This window comes from Gambusia affinis, linkage group LG01, assembly GCF_019740435.1.
Source record: "Gambusia affinis linkage group LG01, SWU_Gaff_1.0, whole genome shotgun sequence".
NCBI lineage: Eukaryota > Metazoa > Chordata > Actinopteri > Cyprinodontiformes > Poeciliidae > Gambusia > Gambusia affinis.
In genome coordinates, this window is record NC_057868.1 from 43,236,255 (window position 1) to 43,260,200 (window position 23,946).

Genomic DNA, 23,946 nt, shown 5'->3' on the forward strand with positions numbered 1-23,946 from the left:
GAAGTCGTATCGCAGTTTGAAGTGTTGCTTGGAAATCCTCTGTGGTGCCTTCGCTGGGAGAAACGACACAGCGTTTCTCAGTCTGAGAGGCTTTCTGGTATTGCAGCTGACCGTGTTCGCCTTGCTCACTCACTGCTTCCAACCCCACGCCCTCCCCCCTGGCAGCACTTTCGCAATCCTTACATCTGTGCGTCATTTTGGCTATATGGTACCCCAGTGCCACTGTGGAAAAATGAACTATTGTACAGTTCTGGGTGTTTGAGTTGCCCTCATTTTGATTTTTACAGCTGCATCCCTTCTGGTTTATGTCATGCGGTGTGGGAGGGGGGGGTTCGGTTGTTGTAGAGAAAATCATCAAAGGCCTGCTTGGTAGAGTGGGAGCAGGTATCTAGTGGTCCCATAAAACAGCAATAGTGGGACCATATTGATAAATATTGTGGCACCAAGAGCCGATTAAGGCTTGGCTTTTGCAGACTTTGCACACATGCTCAAGCAGAGCTCCCACATCAAAATGTTCGGTCATTTATTGCTCAACCAGCTACACATTTTTCATATCTGTCATGATCCACACTCTCTCCTTTGGCCTCTTTTTTTTTTTAACCAGATGATTTTTTTTTCTTCCTCCCCATATTTGGAGCCTGTGCTGGATTTTGCATAGTTTTGCCTTTTTTCCCCTGGATACTGTCTTTTCATCAGTGGCTGGCTTTCGTTTTGAATTGAACCAGATCAGTTTACGGTCAGACAAAGATACAGTCTTTCTCCGTGCGTGTTGAAGAGAGAAGGAGAGGATATATGAGTGTGTGTGTGTGTGTGTGTGTGGGTTTGTGTGTGCGCGTGCGTTTTATGATAACCATCACTGGCACATACGTCTCATTTCCAGATCTCCTTTTAAAGTTATTACAGTGACGACCGTGACTCCAAAATGCCTGCTTGAATGCACCTGGGTCCAGAAATCACAAATCGTTTAATAATGCATCATTGCAGTTGTACTTCTTCCTGTTAATTATGGTGCTTTGCAAAAGTACGGGGGTAGTACTGGCTATTTTCACTTTTTATTTTTACATTGTAGCCATAAACTAAATTGTGATTTATTGCAGTTTTACGTGATAAACTATTACAAAGTTGAGCATAATTGTGATGAAGAAAGAAAATGGTGATCCTTCGCACTCCAGACTCAATCATTTCACCATCTTTCACTGCAGTTATTTCCTTTCTTAGCAAAATTTCTTTAAGCTAGTCAGACTAGTATGTGAACATCAGTTTTTAAGTCTGTGATTTATCACCTCAGTCCTTAAAAAGCCCATACTTTGCCGTTTTTAAATGTGATAGTTCACCTATCTGATCCTAGTATGTCGTATGCGTTAATTCTTACAGTAGCAGAACATTGGACCTCTGGGATTGGATTGGGATAATCTGATCTAAATCATTCTGTTGTAGCTCCAGTTATGTTAGAGTTGTTGTCTTGCTGGAGGATGAACCTCTGAAGTCTTTTAGAGCCTTTAACAGCTTCTATTTCAGAACTAAAGCTGTTTTTAATTTCGTAATCCTCCCATTTTCTGTAACCAGCTTCCCCTTCCTTGCTGAGAAACTCAAGCCCACAGCATGATGCTGCCTTCACGGTTCTTCACTGCGGATGCTGCACACAGTGTTAGTTTTCTGTCACACATCATTTTCCATGTTTCAAATGCACATTTTCATTGTAATGTGAAAGCCACTTCCCCCCCAAAGGCCAGATTTATGAAGTGCATAATAAAAAGTTGTCTTATCAGCTATTTCCATCACCACAGCTGTAGATCTTCTATTAATATCGTGGATCTCTTCATGAAAAACCTGACAAGAATCCTTCTTTGTGCCATTTTCCTTAAAACATGCATTGATACCTACTTTGCAAGACTTCAGTTTGGTCCATATTTCATGAATGATTTACAGATCTCCACCTCAGATTTCTTGCATGCAGTCTGTGTTGTTCCTGTACGCACGGAGGACGGCAACAATACAGCTCAGTCTACGCGCCACAAGGCACATGTGTTTGTGTGCGTCCAGGCAGACGGCAGAAAATGACTCCAGATTTTATCTTTCAGCGTTTAAGTCTAGAACACTGATTAAACACAACCACAGAATAATTTGCCCATTGTACGGCTTTCGATTAAACCTCTGATTTTCGGTGCTGTGTCAAGTTATTTTGCCATGGCAACGCTGATTGCGTTGCTATCTACATCTCAGTATTTGTTTTCTTTTGGGGTTTTTTTGTTTTGTTTTTTTTTTGTTTTTTTTTTCAAATGCAGGTTATTGAAAGAAAATTATGAAAGAAAGAATTTCATTAGCTGTTTGCATATTCCTGAAAACATTTTTACCTCGTCCGCTCTAAATGTCGCATTATGTCCTGCCCGATTTCCAAAAGACATGCAGTAACTATAAGATATCATCTTTACCATTAACACCATCTGATGGGGTGCACATGTGTTTAGAGTACAGTAACAGCTCCTTCAGTTGCAAACAGATGTGTGTTTTTGTAACGGCCCGCGTCTGCATTTCTACGTTGCCCCGAGATCTCGGTTTATTGCGAGCGATGCTACAAAGCAAAGAGCGCTGCTTATGGCATGCATTTACAATTTATCAAATAAATGGGATGCCTTCATGTGGCCTGAGCCTGCCTCTCAGGCAGAGCAGAGTAGTTTTCCACTGGAATAACAGCCGCTCGAACAAGCAGACCATTGTAGCCGCAGCCAGCGTGGGGACCCCCAAGGTGCGAATTAATGATTGACCCCTGATGTAATCAGGATAAATAGCTCCCCGTAAAAAAAAGAAGGATATGGGCCAGAGGAACGGTAAGAAAAAGAACAACATGAGGAGCCAGGGAGAGGAAGGCACTATCTGGGCTTTTTCTGAAAAACCCACAGGGAGGCGAACTCAACATCTCTCTCTGGGTCTTTGGAGACTCAGAACCAACATGCAGCTTTTTTTTTTTTTTTTTTTTAAAGCGGTTCTGTCATCACTGGATACATTCTTTACCTTTTTCTCTCTGTCTTCTTTCAGAATGTTATTATCATATCCCTACTTACTTTTTTTTTCTTGACTTGTCTGTCTTTTCGTTAAAGTATAGTAAAGCGATTCTACATCAGAAAATGAAAGATTTACACCTGAATGCTTCCACAACACAACGTATCTCCTTCTATGTTATGCCTCTGTACATTTTCCGTGCACAGAGCCCCTAATAGCCAAATGGTGTTTAATAGATTTTTCCAAGTCTTTCTCTCTGCTTGTCAAAATGACTCTCAGTTGGTCAAGGTCCAGTGACAGTTTTGGGGAGGAGGGTTTGTAGGTGAGAGAAAGTGTTTAACAACCTGAGAATACTTCTGATTGTGTAAAGGGAGAGCAGCAGATAGAGCTGAGTTGTAAAACTTTAATTGTTCTGCGTAAAGTGTGGAAGCTACTGCTGGTCTGCATGTTCCAGTACTTAGTTGTGTGCCCCCTCTAAACCCCTCCGAAGTGGTGATGATTAGCAAAAAAAAAAAAAGGTTTTCTTTTCTATTAAAAATTGCTGGATGACGCAAAATCAGTCATAAACAGTTGGCTTTACAGCCTCAGACTTACATGATAAGTTTCCCAGTTTTTATGTGGACATGCTGCTTAGTTTGCCAGGTGCTAAAGAGACCATAGCTCATGCTTCCAAGGTTCAGCATTTCACATTTGAAACCAAGATGTCAGTTTACAACTTTAACCATTAACATAAAGAGGAAAAATCTCATATATGTTTCAATGAACAAACTGGACTTTCCTTTGTCTTAGATGACTGATCAGTTTGACTTGCCCAACTTTCTTTCAAATGCTGCATCTTTGCTTCTTCACCCAAAATATAAAAATATAGAATAATATAGTAAAGATGTCATCTTGGAACTACAGTTAAAATCTGAACAGCAACACGGTTTGCAATTGACAATATAATCTGCTAGAGGATGAGAGCATTGTTTGAACTATTCCTGCTGTAAGTATGAATCCACCCTGTTTGCAGATTTATAGGGATAGAGAATGAATAGAGGTCGATTGATTAAACATACCAGAATTTGTCTAGGCAGGACACAGGAGACACTATACGTTTTACTTGTTATCTGGCATTTGACGCGTTTTTAACAATATATATTTCATTAATATGTTGATATGGCGCCAAATTACAAGTCATGTCAAAATACCAAAGTCAACAGAATTCATCATGTCATCCAGTTCATCATGTTGTGCCATTTGAAGAAAAATATGTCAAGGGGTTCAGTGGAGAGGCACCACTCCCTTTTAACAGGAGAAACATCCAGCAGAACTAGACATGATATAAGCAGCATTTAGCTGCAACTGACTAAAAGATGAGAGAGAACAGAAAATAAACACTTTGCTGCACTGAGCCATAACAGAAAAAAAAGAGCACAAATATTTAATGGTAGCAATAGTTCTATTAATGGCTTTGTATGGCAACCATGTTTGATTTGTCCAGAAAATTGTATATGCTGGCATAGTTTAAGAACAAAAAACAAAAAAAAACAGTCATTGATAATGTCACAGATCACTCACCTACATGCATTTGCTTGAGCAAAGTTGCAAACTTTCAGCGTCTACAGCAATATTCTTAACATGCCAAGTGAACGGGGCTAGAACTTGGAGCCAAAAGTTAAGTGCATCCATGCGTACATAATACTCATTATCATTTCTACTTTGGTGCAGGCACAATCATTTTGTCACTCCACGGCTGTGACAATAATACCAGATGAAGAGACTAACCAAGTCAGTGATAGATTCATTCATTATGTGTAAGATGAGTCCTGGCAGGACACAGTGAGCATAATAAAATCAAATTGTTTCCATGAAGCAATAGCAAGCACTTGGCTTCTTTGCGACTGGCAGTTTTTGACCAAACACATTCAAAATCTTTTTGTTTTCTAATAACTTCAGTCCCACTTAGAGTGAACTGTGACCAAGAGTTTCAGTTTCTGTTTTCAGAAGCATGAATTGGCTGAACAACGGTTGCCCTCGAGATGTTAATAACAGACCTGTGTTTGTCTCGTTTGCCCTAGATGACAGTGAGCCAGTTGACAGCATGTACGACGTAGAAGCCGACCTCCCGGGTTTAGCAGCTGGCAGCGCCGATAGCCCAGAAGAAGACGCAGAAGACGGCATCATCAACATGTCACCTCTGCCCTCCCCGACTCCTTCGCATCAAAACAACCATCACCACCACCTGCTGCACCCCCACATCTACACGTCACACCATCTCCACAACAACAACAGCAGCAGCAACGACCAGGACTTCACCACACCTAAGGAGGGCTCGCCCTACGAGGCGCCCGTCTACATTCCCGATGACATTCCCATTCCCGCTGAGCTGGAGCTGCGGGAGTCCTCCGTGCCCGGCGCAGGCCTAGGCATATGGGCCAAGGCTCACATTTGTGCTGGTGAAAGGTTTGGCTTGCACGGCGCAAAGCATCATGGGACCACGGGCAAAGACAGCTCCTTTGGATGGGAGGTAGGAGCCACTATGGAGTCCATATTAATTGTCTTTTTGAATCATTTTCATCCGTTATTGCTCTTGCCATATGTATTCTGTGGAACAGACACAGAAAGACATTAAATGAAGCCACACTGAGGATATCTGTTGACTACATAAGCAGCTCTTTATTCACACTTCCACCTATCACTGTTGGTTCTCAGCAGCATACATCTCATCATCAGTGTAGAAGCTCAATGATCACTCCATTTGCATTCCCTTTATGATCTGACCTCATCCTTGATACCCGTGCGGCGAGACACTCCCACACATCTACATACGCGTAATATGCTCATCTGCAGCCGCACCGGAATGTCAGATGGAAAAATCTGTCTGATTAGTGGAGGTATCAGCTTTTATGGGCGTCGGTCTGAAGCGAGCGCGCTCATTTTGTCACGCCATCTGATATGGAAATGGTAGACGCGTGGTCCAGCGTGGTGGCGGCATATTGAACTATTAATTTTCATTTCAACATGACATTAGAGGATATTGAAGTTGTTTCAGTGAGCTCATTGGGGGCTGGATGGAAATCCTGGTGTCTGTCTCTCTTTCTCACGAGCCAAATCATGGATGAAATCTACTGGCCTGCTTCTTATTCTTACTGAGTCCATCTCTGTTCACTCTGAGAGGCCATAGCGTCACATAGTCTCAAATTACTTTTGTGAGTGACAAAGAACCCAGACATAGATGTCCTAATCATGGCTCTTGATAGCTATTGCTGCATGAGCATTAAACACCAGCTATCTTAGATTTTGCTTTGTCTTAAATGTTTTTGTGGGACTACATGCCTTTATTCAACAGTAAATGGACATGAAGAAGAGCAGAGAGAGAAGGGAGATGCAATAAATGGCACAGGGATGGGAATCGAACCGGTGACAAATGCCTTTAGTACATCACCTCCCAAACTACCATGGACCCATGTGGCGCCCCTATTTTAGATTGTTTTGTGGACATGTACACATTGCTGCCTGAATGTATTCCCAATATTCTGCTAACGTTCAAAACTTTTAAAATAAGCCACAATCATTCAGTATCCCTGACATTTATTGGAATGCCTAGTGAAGATGTTTAAATGCCTTTAAATAAATTTCTCTTTTGCAGCAGCAGGCCTTACCTCACTCTCAAAATTTGTGTTGGACTTCCTAAGTCTGGAATGGCTATAAGGAAGTAGTTAATTCAAAGAAACAATTGTTAGAAAGAACCCACATTTATCTCCCTATAATGCGCTGTGAGAATTTAGATTTTATTTCCCATTACAGGTTCAAGTAGAATTATAGTTTAAAACACAAATGTCCAGCTGACAGGGTTAAAGAAAACCAACCAGGGTGATTTTCATAGTTTCAGTTCCAGTACCTTTTTATTCACGCATTTTACACTCTTTTCTTCCCACCAGTTTAAGCATTATGCAGGCTATTAAAGTACACAGGCACACTCTAAGTGGCAACATGCCAGGTGCAACATTTTCCTTTTTAAAGTTCACATCATGTTTAGCCATTTGGGGTGCACAGGGCTTACTTCCAAAAGCTACACCCTCCTGTAGCTCTCATGTTTTCTCTGTTTTCTTCCTCCTTTCCATCTTTCTCCAGTCATCTGACTAATGCATACAACAGCTATGCTTTAAGTCTTTGGGTTGCAGGAAAAGGCCACATTTAGTTTCAATGTCTGCGACAGACTGGCGACCTGTCCAGGGTGAACCCCGCCTCTTGCCCGAAACGTTAGCTGGGGATAGGCACCAGCAACCCTCCTGACCCCATTAGGGACAAAGGGTGTATAAACAATGGATGGATGGATGGGTAAATAGTTTCTATGTTTCAACAAAACAAGTATGGGGACATAAATACTTACATATTTCTGAAGAGGGAGATATTTAGTCAAATTTTGCCAGTTCTTCAAGAATTCAAGACCATTAGTTCACACCGCGTCACAATCTGAGACCTTTTTAGATTAATAAATTCTATCTCATAACAGAAATATAACCCACATTATTTCATGAGTACTTTCTCACACCAGTGACTGTTTCTTGACAGGGTTCTCTATTTTGATCCAACTTGAGTTTGGTAGCACATCTCAATAAGCTGTTCCAACACAGGTTGAACTGAATTTGGAAGCTGCTACAATATCTTCTTCATAAAGTCTGCAGATTGTCTTCAAAGTTGTGAGAAAGATTAGTGATCAAGTTGTTAGGAGCACAACTATCATAATGAAAAATGTCAGCATTCTGAGAATAACAAGTATGGGGACATAAATACTTACATATTTCTGAAGAGGGAGATATTTAGTCAAATTTTGCCAGTTCTTCAAGAATTCAAGACCATTAGTTCACACCGCGTCACAATCTGAGACCTTTTTAGATTAATAAATTCTATCTCATATTTATCCTTTAAAATGCAGTAGCTTTAACGGACAGAAATATAACCCACATTATTTCACGAGTACTTTCTCACACACCAGTGACTGTTTCTTGACAGGGTTCTCTATTTTGATCCAACTTGAGTTTGGAGTAGCACATCTCAATAAGCTGTTCCAACACAGGTTGAACTGAATTTGGAAGCTGCTACAATATCTTCTTCATAAAGTCTGCAGATTGTCTTCAAAGTTGTGAGAAAGATTAGTGATCAAGTTGTTAGGAGCACAACTATCATAATGAAAAATGTCAGCATTCTGAGAATAACACACAATGTGTAACTACACACTGTAACGAAGGAAATAGGTCAAAATGGGTGTTGACAGGGAGTGAGGCTAACATAGTCACATATAAAATTGAACAAAGTTTTTCTGGGATAGTTGATGCTGATCACTTAAGACATAATCGGAAGGATCAGATTGGGAGATCTAAATTTTAAAAGGCGACTGGGTGTTTGTCTCCTTAAATTAGTAAGAAAGATACATTTGAATGCTTAAAAATCTAATTCTGCTATGATGTTTGCACTTTTAGTGTTATTTTGTAACACTTTGAACTTACTATTTTCAAATTAAAATTGAAACTTGGGGTCAATTTTGTTTAAGTTTTATTTCCTTCCAGTGTTATGCATTTGGTCTTTTCTTCCAAGCTTTTGCGTAAAGAGTAACTGATCTGTTTTCTTTTGTAAATGATAATAGCAGTACTAACTCTGGCTAAGGTTCTGTTTTTCAAAATGTCCTGTCTGGACTGAGGCTGGAAACCTTCAGAGGCTCTCCTCTCCCAGACTCTTATCACAGACAGTCATAACAGTGGGCCTGTTGATAGTCATCAAGAGACTCCCTTAGGAGTCCCTTAAAGCCCATATTTCTTCCCTTTCACCATCAGCTCCTCTACCCATCTACTGCCTCTGGTCTTAGATAAATAGACAGACAAAGGAGTGACTTGTGAATTCTAGTTCATAACGAGAAAAATAGGTGAAATGATGATATAAAATGCATAGTTCTGCTTCTGCATTAAATGTTTGAGATTATTGTTTGTGAAATATTCTAGTTTTCAGCCTTTGACAAGATCAACAAATGTGTTATGAGCAGTGATGGCAAAGTTACCTTCATAAACTAACTCAGTCACTGATTAGTACTTGAAAAAATAACTTACTTAACTGAACACTTAATATTAAAAGTAACAGATTTAGATTACAAGTTATCTTGCTAGTTAGATTCAGCAGCTTCCAACAACAGCTGGGTTAAAATTAAGATGACTACCACGGTGAGTAAACAGTGTTTAAGGGGAGCATTTCTCTACAACACACTGGCCGACCAACCTCTTCCACTCTTCTCCATTTACTGGTTGTGCATTGAAGTCCAGTTTTTGTTGTTTGGAGAGTGGAGGACCTCCTACATTTCAATTTAAATATCAATTTCATTGGACTTATACTTCTTTAAGAAGCTCCTACTCTTTCGAACTATCCTTCTTCGTTATGTCATCATAATAACGTTTCTCATTGTGTTCATATGAACTGAGAAGCAGTTCATATGAACTGAGAAGCAGTTCATATGAACTGAGAAGCAGTTCATATGAACTGAGAAGCAGTTCATATGAACTGAGAAGCAGTTCATATGAACTGAGAAGCAGTTCATATGAACTGAGAAGCAGTTCATATGAACTGAGAAGCAGTTCATATGAACTGAGAAGCAGTTCATATGAACTGAGAAGCAGTTCATATGAACTGAGAAGCAGTTCATATGAACTGAGAAGCAGTTCATATGAACTGAGAAGCAGTGCTGCAGTTCCAAAGGATATTGGCTAAGTAATGCTGCTGCTGCTAGTCTGGTGGAGCTGAGCAGGGGAGCAAACTAGTCAAATCAATGCATTTCGGTATCTAGACATGGTCAATAATGACGTAAGGTCAAACAATGGTAATAAATTCAGGATGCAGCGGTGACCCTCTTTCATAACCCACTTTCCTGTCAGACAGCTGTCAAAATAAAGGCCACTGGAGAGAGTAAAAATCTTAAAAGAAAAGAAAAAAAAAAGTAATGGTAATCAATGGGAATTTTGATCATGGCATAGAATAGATCAGAAAATTTGTAGGGATTTTCACATGACCATCTCTTGAGTTTAGGGATGATCTAAAATACAGAAACCATCGATTGAATGGCAGATGTGTGCATGGAAATACATGCTCTGATGATGTCAGAAAAGAGTGGGGAAATGATAGAAAGGCAAATAGCCACGTGTTTTAACTAAGCTATGTGCATTACGATCCTTGAACAAATAGATTATCATATCTAGAAAGAGAAGATCTACTCTACACCAACAGAAGACAACACATACTACCATCCCTGTCATTCAGGAATGCCTCAGGAAACTGGGGTTGTATGGTTTATACAGATTGGCTAAAATTGGACAATGTCATATAACAAAAAGGCCTCATTTATATGGTCACATTCAAGTGTAAAGTTCAGAATTTGGGATAAACCACATGAAACCAACCTTCCCCATATCAACAGTTCATGCTGGTTGTGGTGGTAAGGTGGTGAGGTACTTTATTGGTACACTTTCTATCTCTTAGTAACAAGTGGGTAATATTTAAATACCACAGCCCACATGACCATTGTTGGTGACCACATCCAGACCTCAATTACCACACTGTACCCATCTTCGGATGACTGCTTACAGCAAGATAAAGCACCATGTCACAAAGCTCAAATCATCTCAAACTGTTTTTGGAACATGACAGTAAAAACACTGTTGTCCAGTGAAATGGACATCCTCGATATTTTATTCTAATATAGGAAAGGGAGATTTGTATCATGGAAGCCATTGTTGTAAGATCCTTGCCACAGAAAATTAAGACCTTTCTAAAGACAAAATTGAGTCCAACACAGAACTAGCTGGGGACTATATGTACTAGACAGGCTATGGTTTATACAAGCCACTTACAATCCACGTTTGCAGTAACCCATATTGCTTTTTCAAGCACTCTAGCCTTTAGATGAATCAAAGAAGCTCAACAATATATTGGATGCTTTGAGGCTTTCTAGAATCCAGAGTGGAAGTGCATACTGGTGAAGAGAAAAATGGAATAATACAGAGTGAGCGTGAAAGAGTAAAACTGACAGAGAAAAAAGGAGCAAGGCAGAGAGGAAGTCGACTATTGTCTGTCCCGCGGCTTAGGGAACTAGCTAAGGTGTTAACTCTGGCTCATTTTAGCAAGACGGACAGCTCAATCTGCGAGCTGCTTTGCTGCAGGCCATGACCATTCTCTTCTGTCTCAGACGCCCTCTCTGGGCCTGCACTGAGTCATCCATTTAAAAACCATTATGCCCCCCCTTTAGCACAACATGATAGAACGTCAGGCCCCCAGTCTTCAGTGTGTGTACATTTGTGTCTCTCTGTCTCTTTCTAGCTGTGTGTGCAGGGCTGGTTACCCCTGTGGATAGGAAGGTCTTAGCAAGCCGAGAGAGGCACGACCCACAGAGAGTACAGCAAAGGGATCTAAGTGCAAGAGTGACTGCTGCTATTATCAGGCTGGTAGATTGACCTGACTTGTCTATTGATAGAGGCATGTCAACGTACAGTGGCTTGAGGTATTGTGTTCCTCATTGACTACCTTACTAGTTTCACTGCCCTGATGTTTCTTGGGTACTCACAAAGCAATATATGCTACAGAAAGAGATCTGTGGATATTTTAAGGAAACAGACAGATTAACTAGGTCTTCTTGATGTGTGTTTGATTGTATCTAAGCCTGATTTGTGACTGTTGGGTGTTTTTTTTTTTTTTATCAACCACTCTCTGGCCTCATCATGAATGCCACTCATTAGGTCACTAAATGTGGAAAGGTAAAATTACTTCATTGGCAATTTTTCAGCTTATGTTCATCGTAAAATGCCTTAAGGGTATTTTGTTACAGTGGAAAGAACAAGGGCATATCATAGAGCTTTATTTAGAGATGTCCATTGATATGGACCGTTTGTACAAGGTCACCATAGGTCATCCCGAAAGCATGTATCATAGAGTCCATGTCAGCCCTGCAGCCATCTCTGTGTGCACTTGAACACCTTGGGGTGACATTGTTTCTTGGAAAACCTCTTCCACATTGTCCCCATATTCCTTCTCTGTCTACTTCGCTCTGTGGGGTGATTTTCCATATCAGTATCATTCATTCAGTGATGTGTGGAAAGAGGGGGGAAAAAATGCGAGCTCTTCTGTTTGCCCAGTTGTTGACTTAATGATAGGCTAAGACGTCTGGCGGGCACTCTTATGTCGCCATGTTCCCATGTGACAAATACTTATCCATACAAGGGAACATGTATCTCCTTTACTCTGTTCTGCTTTGACAGCTCTCTTTTCAAATGAATGCCATGTTGCTTTGTTTAAGTCTTTTTATATATATATTGATAGATTTGAGTGGAGAAGCCCTGGCACACCTCGACACATATCTGTCCTGGTCCACCTCCTCGATCCTGAAGTGTTTGTTCAGCTTTTGTGTTCTGATTGAGGAGGGCAGATGGCCAAGTTCCTATGCTGCAAGATATTCCCAATGTCATTCAGAGGTTCTGCTTGCATCCTGGGTAATCTGTTTATCCTCAGAAAAACGTTTTCTTTTTTTCTTTCTGGTCCTTGACCCTTTAGATGACTGATACCAGGTTGATGAAACATAGATAAAACATTGAGGCAGATCGGTTTTATTGTAATATTTCATTCTTATATCATTTAATTATTTCATTATATATTATATTGTTTGTGGTTAATCGAAGTTTGCATCTTATATAGTATTGACATATGGTATCTGTGGTGTTGGGGGTTGTTTTTCATGTAAATGGGGTCATTATTATGTATTTTAGTAATCAAATCAAGACCCTATTCTGGTGTGCTTTTACCTGAGCTGAGAGTCCTTCATCTAAAGGCAATCAGAATGAAACACAGCAGGTCTTTTAAGTTGTACCCATTTATGTCTAGTTTAGCAGAAAAGAGAACGATTCAGGTTATATTAAAAAGCTACCTCAGCCTTTTAGTAAAAAATAGTATTGTTTTGTTTGTTTTTGCTTTGTTGTACTTAAATATGTCAGATGATCAGACAAAGATAAATTGATTAAATGCAAAATACGGTTTCCAAATATTATTTTAAATCTTGAACCCTATGCATGATTTTAAAAATCATTGGAAATGGCTTCAAAGCAATCGTTAAGGCTTTGGGCTTCCACCAAACCAGTGGGAGCTTTTATTAGTGTCAAACATACACAGGAGTGCCATCTTAAAATTACTCCAAGAACATAAAAGAATCCAGAAAAATCTCTGCGGATATTAAATTATCTGTCTATCTTACTTTTTTGCAGCATTATAATTACATGTTAAACTATCTTCAGCAGATCCAAATAAATTTAACAGGTTTTTGTTTGTACAAAATGAGGAAACTTTTGCTTCTACAAAGAGTGAAGATTGTTTGAGAAGCTTGATTTTGTTTTCATAGTAATAATTTTTTGTTCTTTCTTAATATGTTTTCGTAATATGTTTCTAAATGGCACATTTAGAAACATATCACGAAATATAAGATATACATATCACAGTTGGCATTTTCCAAACTTTTCACAGTGATTGCGCTGCTGCTGCTATACTGGATGCATTTGTTTTGAGAATTTTAACACATCTTTACCAGGATTGCCAATACTTCTGGGGGGAGTTATATATAAAACTATTTATTAAACATGCAAAGTTGATTTGGGATATTTGCCTAGTCTCAGATGGTAATGAAAGGGACATTGAACATGTGGGTTCTAATAACAGTATTGACCAACAATATGTGGTTTCTGTCATCATTATTTGACTTTGACAGAAACCCCAAGTTTATACACAGAGCGAAAACACCACAGAAAGTTTATAACACCACAAGTCCCGAGTTTGGGTGCTGTAATATCTTCCATTCACATTCATTTTATGTCGGTTTTAAACATGCCATTAGCCAATTTAATCCAATTTTCCCAGCTTTCGGAGCACTCCAGTGGAACAGATTTCCTCTAATATTAAACATATGGTCGCCGTTGCCCCTGGTAACAGTGCAGCAGCGCAACGCTTTTTTATTAACCTTAAAGACAAGCCTCCTGTGTCCCTGTGAAAACCATTGTCAATTATTTTCAATGAACTCTGTAATTGATAACAAGTATGCAAGGCAGCAAATTAAGTGTCAGGTTTGATTAGTATCCTGATGCCTTATCATTTGTTCATAACTCGTTACCAGCATCTGTTAATTAGTTAATAAATTAATCCATAGGGCAGATGAAAGGTGTGGGCTTTTGAGGAAGCACACGGGGCTAAAGTCATCCGTCTTTGAAGAGAGTAGAACTCAACAAATATTGTCCCAGGGATTTGGACTGTTATTGCTTGGTCACTGGTTTTAAGACCTCGGCCACTCTAGCCAAGCATTCTGAATGGAACCTCTTGTTTGCCCGAATGGCACCCCCACAGTCTCCTCTCGCATCCCTACCACAATGCGACCCTTTATTAGCATGAGGTTTCCCTTCTGCAGACATGCTTTAAACATTAATTTAAAAACCCTTATGTCAGGCCATCAGTCCTCTGTGGTGAAGCACAGGTAACTTGTATCCAGTCTTCCTTCAAGCCCACACTGTGTGTGTGTATGGTAAAACCTCATCGTTCATCATAGCCCTGATGAATAGTTCCATCACTGGGTGCCTTGAGGCAACACCAGACAGTGACATTGCTCTTTGCTGGTGTGGAAGATGATATTTGTCAAGTATTGTTTATACTGATTTTTCCTCTTACTAAGAAGCTTCCTTTCCTTTCTCCCCCATCTGTATGTCTTTGAACGCCAGATACATGCATACACATGTAATTTCTTTGGATTTTAATCCTTTGTGCAACTTAACATTTCTTTGACTTAAGCATGAGGTGGAGACCTATTAATCAGGATCCTGTGGTCTTTGCATTTGCCATTTTCTATATTTGGATACACAATATGGACCAAAAACCACATGGCTGTAGAAATTATTATTCTGTGTGAGCGGTTCAGCAGGAGGAAAGCACGGCACATTGCTGTGACTTTTAATTACATTTTATAAGGTGCAAAGAATTGTGCTTTGGCACAGACTGTGTCTTTGTCTGAGTAAAATGGGGGAAGTAAAAGTAGGCTCTGTGTACATATGGTTGCAGGAGTACTGATGTTATTTTGCAAGTACAGCCATTGAAAACTTCAGGATAGCACAATATTAGTACAGTATTGGGATGTATGTATAAATCTAAAAAAGGTGATTCAGTTTGAAGTTATGCAGGCTTGTAAGAGTTGCAGTTATAGTCACCAAAACCCACGCAAGACAGAGACAGGCATGCGGGAGAGTGACTTCTCCCATGTTTTTCTTTCCTCGACTGGTCATTTAAAAAAACATGGTAGAGTGAGAACCTAAGTGCAATGATGACATCAAGTCTAAAGACAGTGTTGAACTGTTGATGTGTTAAAACATGCCAGGGACAGCTTTGCTTCGGAAAGTCTCCGCAATCACTCAAGTGATTTTCACAGTTTTTCTCCTCTACTGTCACTGAGGACAACACCTGGCCTGTTATCCAAATGAGACAACAAGGTGGATTTAGAGGCAGTGTGGATTGGTAGATGCATTTTAATATGTGTACGTGTGCATTTCTGACATGTACAGTGACTTGGAAAAGTGTCCATACCCCTTGATAAACTGTTTCACATTTCATCATGTTAGAACCACATCTGTATTATAGTTTACTGTCTTTTTGTGGTGTAGACCAACATAATGTGTGCATCATTTTGAAGTGGAAGAAAAATTATGTGATTTTCAAAAAGACTATTGGACCTTTAGATATGTGTCAAACAGCTTTGTACATCTATATGCTGAATTTTTGCCCATACCTCATTCTTCTTAAGCGCTGTTTGATTCAAAAGACATCAATTTACAAGTCTTGGATTTATGTCTGTACCCTGATTGGGATATTCTACACATTAATATCGTTTCTCCAAAGCCATCCCATTGTAGCTTTGCCTGTATGTTTAAAGTTCTTGTGTTGCTGGAAGGTGAATCTCCACCCATTAGCTACGGCCAGACTTTGTGCAGGAGTGCCATGCCTTTACCATTTTCAGAGCATGTGTTGGAACCTGAAATCTGTTGATTAGATGACTTCTGAAAATAATTGTCAAGGTGAGGGGTCTAAATTTAAATACGTGCCACACTTTTTCATTTCACAGGAACAGCCACGATAGGTTTCAGTTGAGGATGTACAAGCTAGATTGGGTTCAGCAAGGGAAGAGTGTAGAAGCTAGTGAACAACTAGACATGCAAATTACTATAAATGCGCTTGGCTTAATTTGTTTCAACATGGGCAACAGTAAAGTTAGTTTGAAAGTCCTTAGAGAAAGTGAGGCCAAAGAGTCCCACTTAATCAGCGCAAATCTTTTAATGCTTGCAACATTGCGTCCCAATTCTCTCCATCATTCTGTCCTCAGCAGATGTCATATGACTCTACTCTGTGCCACCTTTTCCAGAGAGGAGGTGAGCTGATATCAAGGAAGCTGGTACCCAGTGGTACCCAGCATGCAACCTCTGAAATACAAAAAAGAATCAGGAAAATGGTCTGCCACCGTGAAACGCTTTGCTTGGAGGCATGCAATGCAGAAGTTGTGCCAAATAACAGAACAACAGTATATTCCTGTGGGGGAAGTGAGTGATTGTCCTGTACATCTGCAGGGACTACTGTGCCTATGACTGATGTACAAATAATTCTTGTTTTTACATTATAGGGTAGTTACTTCTCAGTGTATAAAAAGCATCTCTATCTTTAGACTTACACTTTTTTCCACCACTTCTGTAATGATGTAGAGTAACTACTTAATTGTAGACAATGAAATATTAAACCTATTTAAAGCTATAAACCTTGTTCATGATTAACTATTTATATGAGGCTTTGTTTGATGTCATTTTGTGGAGTCTGAGCTATTCCTGTAACAAAGCGTGCTCCCCTCTGCTGGCCAAAAGCTCACAATGCTGCAGAGGGCTTTTAAAGACTTCCCAACTACACAAAACATGCAACTGCGTTGTGTAAGAGCACATCAGGAAGTAGACAAAGGGTTTGTGCTGTGTTTCAGATGCACTTTGAAGCACAATGCCTGCCTGGCAAGGTATTCGAGAAGAACATGTCAATATTTTTTTTGCAGCTTCTCATGTTCCAGTCCTGTGGAGTCTCTGTGGGTGCAGAAGTCAATCTGTTCTATATATTATTTGTCCAACATATTATTGATTTTTTTTTTCTCCATTTGTGTGTTGCTTTAAAAAAACATTTTTGAGCAATTTAAAGTTACTATAAATTAATCACTTCTTGATTATGTCAATAAGACCTGGTACACCTACAATAAGGAATTATTGTTTATATTATTATTATTATTATTATTATTATTATTATTATTATTATTATTATTATTATTATTATTATTGCTATTGTTATTGTTACTTAACTAAGTAACTGACAAAAATAGATAAATAATATTACATTCAATTGGTGACTTTTTCCAAAATCTGAAGCTTTTGATATACTTTCTTTCCTGTATAATTTGCTCTTGAACGTAATAAAACAACTCCACAACATTTGTGTGTTTTTATTGATCTACATCAGTCTTAAAATGCTGTCACATTTTTTCCTTTTAGCAGACTCTTTTTTTAATGCCATGTGTTCATCCACGAGCCTTTATGCGCCTCAATGTCAAAATACACAACATGAGCTTTAATTCTACCAAGATCACACACTTAAATCTTTTCTTTTGTTAGTCATTGATTTTTCAACCCTCTCACTCAACCTTATGTGGCCTCTCCCTCTTTTGGTGCTCTGCTTCCTTTCTTTTTCGCTCAGTCCTACTCTTTTTTCTGGCCTCCGGGGTCCCAGTGCTTCTAATTTGGCCTTATCAGTGAAGTAATTTAGCTGCCGCAGCTTGGGTTTCTGTCGCGCGGCGAGTGGCCCCATTGTCCGGCCCTTGCTGTTGCTGAGATAAACCCTCAGATTGAACAAAGTCCGTGCTGACCTTTACAGACTCCCAAATCTTACCGTGCACACCCCCTCCGACTAGGATTCTCTCTGCCTCCAGCTCTTTTTTTTTTTTCAGGTGGTGGAGCTCTGAGCTTACCCAATAAGAGGAAGAAGAGGAAGGAGTCTGTGTATGTGAAAGACAGAGTGTGTGGGGTCATGGTGGATATAGGGAGAGCGAGATGGACAAGAGAGAGGGATTAAGATGGCTGACTGAGCCTGTCTATATTTCCAATGGCACTTTGCTCTGAGAGGGGTGCAGAGAGGGAAAAAGTGCACTGCAAACAAAGCATTCAAGAGTGTATTCTTCTTTCTCCTTCGTTCTACCGAAGGTTTGGGAGAGTCATAGTCTCTGTCCATCCTCCATCAGTTATTTGAACACAAAGAAAGAAAAAAAAAACTTACTATACTGATGCAAATGTATGTCTGTCTTTCTCTGTGTTCTCTGAAATAGCTGATTGGGAGAATCTATGGCCTTTTTTCCGATATCGTTTGGTATTTATTGTGTGTTCCATCTTGGGACAGGACACCCTAGAGGAGTATGTTGAGATTTTTGCTTTGACCCAGAGCAAGATGACTGGAGCATAACGCTTAAAGCTGAGTGGCTTGGGAGAGGGAGGCAGAGGAGGGGCAGTTCTGCAGCAGAGGGGTTTCGGGCTCTTCATTGTGAAGCACTGTCTTCCTTCAGAAGCCACTCAACTTGCTCTTCACATCGCAAATCCTCTTGGCTCTCTGTTCACACTGTCTGTCACTGAGGCAAGGAGGCTCATCGAAAAGTCTTGATGCTGGGAAATGTGAGAGAGTGCAGAGTGGAGGGGAAGGGAAGGGAGAAATGAAGTGTGTTCTGCCTGGTTGCTGTGGTAGACACACTGAGGGCACGCTGTTGGCAAAGACAGGGCCACCAGCACAGGTGTAGGGTTTAGCATCGGCGATTGAGGATTGGAGACAATCTGTACCTTTCTCTGTCTTGATCCGCTGGTCAAGGGGTGGCCCAGAATGCATCTCCCTCTCCATCATTCCATCTGTGGCTCTTCCCTCTTCTCCCCCCCACCCCATCACCCACTGCCACCTGCCTGAAAGCCACCACCAGTGTTCCCAGGGAGATGAGCGCCACGGAGAAGAAGGCCCACAAGGGATTAACTTTTCACATGGTTGGGAGTCCTCGTCTCAAAAGACCTGACAACCCCAGACGGCTTGATTAAAAAAGCAAAGAAGAGAGGAGGAAAGGGTGGGTGAAAGGGTATAGTTTGGAGGAGAGGAGGGGGAATTCTTCACATGATGGCCCTGAGAGAGGGATTTTGGATATTGGGTGTCTTTTTTTTCCTTCGTCTAAAGCCCCCATGTCTTGGTTGAGAATGAGCAAATTGTTCTTTCTGTTCTCTCACCAGCGCTTGTGTTGCTCAGCTTGAAGATGTGGGTGGGCACCTGCACACATTACTGATTCCTTACATTAAGCCATTCATTTTCCTAAAATTATTAATGGAAAATGAGGATGCATTTTTTTTACTGCAGAGAAAAATTTTGCAGTCATCACCTTAAAAAATATCGACTTCAAGTTATCTATATTGATGATCGTATCAAAAATATAATTACAGTTTAATTGTTGATCGTTACATTGATTAATCAGTTGTTTTAAATATTTCAGCATTCCATTACAGTCGAGGAAGACTTTAAGTGAGAGAGTCGGCGAACCATTGCCGAATTAAAGTTCTAGTGTTCAAGTGGCAAGGCGCCCCATTTCCCCTCACTCTACCCCAGATAAATTGGGCATCTCAAGTTTGTCTGTGAGAAAGAGAGGACAAAAATCAAAACAAATGCTCCCACTGAAGTGAAGATGGGAGTCGGGTAGACTTTCCTCCCTGGCTAACGGATCAGCAACTCAACCTAGCGGGACAGCGAGCCACTTAATACCTCCCATCTTGTCCAGGTAACAGAGTGGCCCAACAGGGAGGTCAGGGAAGGTAGCAGGGTGTCGGTTTTCAGATCACCACTCACCCCCTGGCTTCCTCTACATGGCTCGCTTACCCTCTTCTCATCCCCATGACTAGGATACACTCATCCTGTCTTCCCACCCTTGAAACAGGAGGGTACAAACATTCATTGAGAATGTTGTCATGTAGCCTGCGACTTTTGATACAGGTACCACTGGCAGTACAAGGGTTTCGGCAGAAATTTTGATGGCAATTATTAATAAATCCTATTAACTGCAATGTAGATGATAACGAGGAACAGGTGTTTTTGACTGAAAATTAAAATTCAGAATGACATTAAATTGCCCTCTAGATTATATGAATGTTCTGCCATTTTTACACTAGTTAGACTGCCATTTTTTTGCTGAGTTTCCTTTGGAGCGTTATGTTGTTAGTTAAAAGATGCTATCAGGTGTACAACAAAAGCAACACAAAGAATGCTATGGATAAATAAGGGAGGAACCCTGATCAGTAATTTTTAAATCCCATATTTTAAATTAAGTCAACAAACTCTCGGTGACACTAAATCACAGACCAAAAGAGCACAATGAAGAGGTGAGTAGCACAGCAAATTAGTTCTAGCCCTGCCTCAGATTTGTCATTAATCATGTTGCTTACAAGCCTTATGGGCCAGACTCCATGAAGAACCTGTTTAATGTGCTCTTGACCTTGCTTTTGGCAGCCGAGGGAATATAGGAATACAGTTCTTTCCTCAAGGATGTTATATTCTTCAAGAATCTCATAATTAAGGGGTGTTTTTTTGTTTTTTACCTTAAAAATTATGTCAGTCAGTCAATCATTTGGAATGGACAAGAAGTTAGTGCAGCGCTTTCTGGCTTCCGCAAAAAGCCCTGAGACATGCATGTGGGGTTAATTGGTGACTCCAAATGGCGTGGGTGTGTGTGGGTGAGTGTGAATGCTTTTCTGTGTCTATGTGATTGACTGGCGACCTGTGCAGTGTGTTCCCCGCCTATCGCCTATTGTCCACATGATAAGCTCCAGATATGATACACTGATTCATATTCTTATGACCCTCACACTAAATCAGTATCCAATCAGTTTTTCTTTGTCTGAGTACTGCTTCCCTGCAGCATGGCTATCATTAAGTGACTCATTTATGCCATCGCAGGTAGGCCCACATGATAGCCTGCTGGTGGCTTTTAATGGGGAATGGAATTCTTTCTACTGTAATGCGCAGAAAGGTAGCTGAGGCAATGCGACCCCTATAGTTTGGAACCACATTAGTGCCAAAAGACCCAGCGGTGAGCCTTTAACCTGAAGACGACAGGGCCATGATTATGTTCTCTGCAGGTTAGACTTGGCCAGAGGACACTCATCTATGCACACAAAGGGCCTCACATACAATGACATATGCAGATATCAGAGTAATTCTCAGTGTACATTTCTCAAAGTTGTTCCTATAGTCATTTTATATAAGACCGTTTGAGATTAAATCTTTAGTACAACATCTAACAACCTGCCTAAATTGTGTCAGATCATTTTGAATTATACATTTTTTTGATCAAATTAATTTTATGAAGGCAAGTCAATATTTTGAGTAGCTATGTTGTGTGTTCTAATTTTATTTGGTATGCAGCAGTAAATGCTAAAATAAGAGTATTTTCGGTCAATTATTTTGGTAAATTCATGATTCTCATGGATGAACTCTTTTCACCAATCGTCCGTAACATTATGACCAGACATCCTGTATGATGTCTTTCTTGCCATTGAAATACATTTCCTAATGAACAGATTAGATACGGGTGTTCTCCTCATAAGCAACAATAAAGCTTCCTGTATTTTCAAATTATTGCCCAGCAGGCCATTTCATCACTTTAGTTTTACTGTATCTCTGCTATGTCTATGTTTCTTAGACCCACTTTGTCTTGGTATTCTGTAGTTAGCCCAACTTCAGAAATAGCAGAAAAAAACTGTCACACAGAATCTGTTATCACCAGTTTCCCACCTTTACCCCCTTTTCTTTGTGGTCAAGTCTTAAGTTAAATTTTTTTTTTACCTAAGCCACACATAAGCTTCAGTATTTTTTGATATCTCCTTGACTTATGACTTCACTTCCTACCACTTATTGACTTACAGCAAAACACTTCATCTTACAAATATTAATTTCATCTCAGTATCTCAGTCTTCACCTTGTTAGTGTTTCATCAGAGTCCATGCTGAGGCACAGCATTCAAAATACCTCAGGCACCTTCTGTTTGTCTCTGTCTGCTTGTGTAATTTGTAAAAAGCACTATGGTTACAATGGTAGTGGAAGTCAAGCAGCTGCTTTTACACCTCGCCAATGGAGCTCCTGCCAGTAGTATAAAGGTAGACACATGTAAAAGAAAGTGAGTGGATGTTGTGGCTCAAAGGTGGGATGACAAATTGTTCATGATACCAGCTGACTGAGAGACTTTAGCCAAAAATGTATTAAGTCAAACTGCACTGGGCCATTTTAGGCTTGTGATTTTTCAAAATTAACACAGATTGGACGTTTTATGATGAAGTTTGCAGAATCATAACCAATATGTGGAGTTGAGCCATGGTAGTTACGAGTGGTCACAAGCCAGATGCCTGTGGTGTGAGATGTTATAAATAGGGTAATATAGGCATGGGGTTTTTTTTTCGTGTTGCATGCATTCTGATGTTTCACCTTTTAGAGTAGGGACATTTCTGACACACATTTTATACATAGCACTGAGGAATGACCCAGCTGAGTTCCCCTCCATACTTCCTGAGGTTTCGCGGAAGCAGCTTCATGTAATAAATCTCACATCTGTGTAAATAATGGCTAGCTTGGCTGGTAATATATGAACGACCACAGGCAGCTTATAGAATGGCTCATCATTTTTGATAGATACTCTTTTATCTCATCACAAAGTCTCCTGACCATGTATTATCACGTTCTGGTCTGCAGTTTTCTTTGTAACGTTTCACTACTGTGTGACGACAGGGGGGCTTGGTTGTTTTCTTTCCCATCTTCCTCTCTAGCTATTTTCTTCCCTCATCTGCTGCTCCCCTTTTGCATAATTCAAATCAGAGTTCCCATGTGAGTACCTTGCTCTTGACCTAGCTTAGAAAGCTCCTGATTGCTTTAATAGCAGTCCCTGGACGTGGAAGGTGGGCGTCTTTAAGGAACTCTGGTAAGAATGTCATGTTTGTACTGTGTACTACCAAGAGGTGGTTGATTAGAACTGACCTCAAGAGTGTCAGGAAGAAAAGAAGTGCAAAAATGAAAAGTGAGCATGTGTGCATGCATAATTGGGGCAGAGAGTAATGTTGGAAGGTCAAGTAGAACACATGGTCAGCAGAGTGAGCAATATAAGTGTATAAAGTCACAAATTTACATGCATATTTGAGTTGAGAGATCTCAAAATGTGAGGATATATATATATATATATATATATATATATATATATATATATATATATATATATATCCTCACATATATATATATGTGAGGATATAATGTTTGTCTGCATTAAAACAGACAAACTTGTGTAGAAGATTTGGAAAAAAGCTAAATTCATTTACATCCAGGCTTAGCATTAACCACTGCCCTAAGTGAGCCAAACTTTGGTTGGGGTGAGGCCTGTCAAACTCAAGGATGAGTCTGAATTAGCCTCGCTATTCAAAGCAACTGAAAGGAGTTCCTGAGCCTCCCATTCTCTGCCAGCAAATTGGGAGGAAATCTGGCTTTTGTGCAGAGTTTTGAAGAGGCTGCTGGTGAGGAGGGGGCTTCACACTGCACTCACCTACAGATGAGAGAGGAGACAAAGGGTCCCAGGACATCCAGGAGAGGCTTTGAAATAACTCTCGGTCAGAGTCGTAGGCGGTTTGGAGTGGCTCCTGGTGTTGACAGCAGTGGTCAGCCGTACTCAGTGAGTGTTCGACACAAATGGAAATTGAGATTTAGCATTGCTTTGTAACAATGGGAAATATGAACATAGGTAGGGTTTGCCTAGAAACACAAATTGTAATATGAAAGGAACTT

General features: G+C 40.2%; 1 protein-coding gene across 12 annotated transcripts in view; it reads left to right on the plus strand.

Annotated features, from left to right (window-relative positions):
- Positions 1-23,946, plus strand: part of prdm16 (PR domain containing 16) — a 208,666-nt gene that overhangs the window by 62,390 nt on the left and 122,330 nt on the right. For all 12 annotated transcript variants that reach the window (XM_044125465.1, XM_044125456.1, XM_044125484.1 and 9 more), the window contains exon 2: positions 5,061-5,509. In XM_044125465.1, coding sequence (XP_043981400.1) covers positions 5,061-5,509 — 449 coding nt within the window. The remainder of the gene's footprint in view (positions 1-5,060; positions 5,510-23,946) is intronic.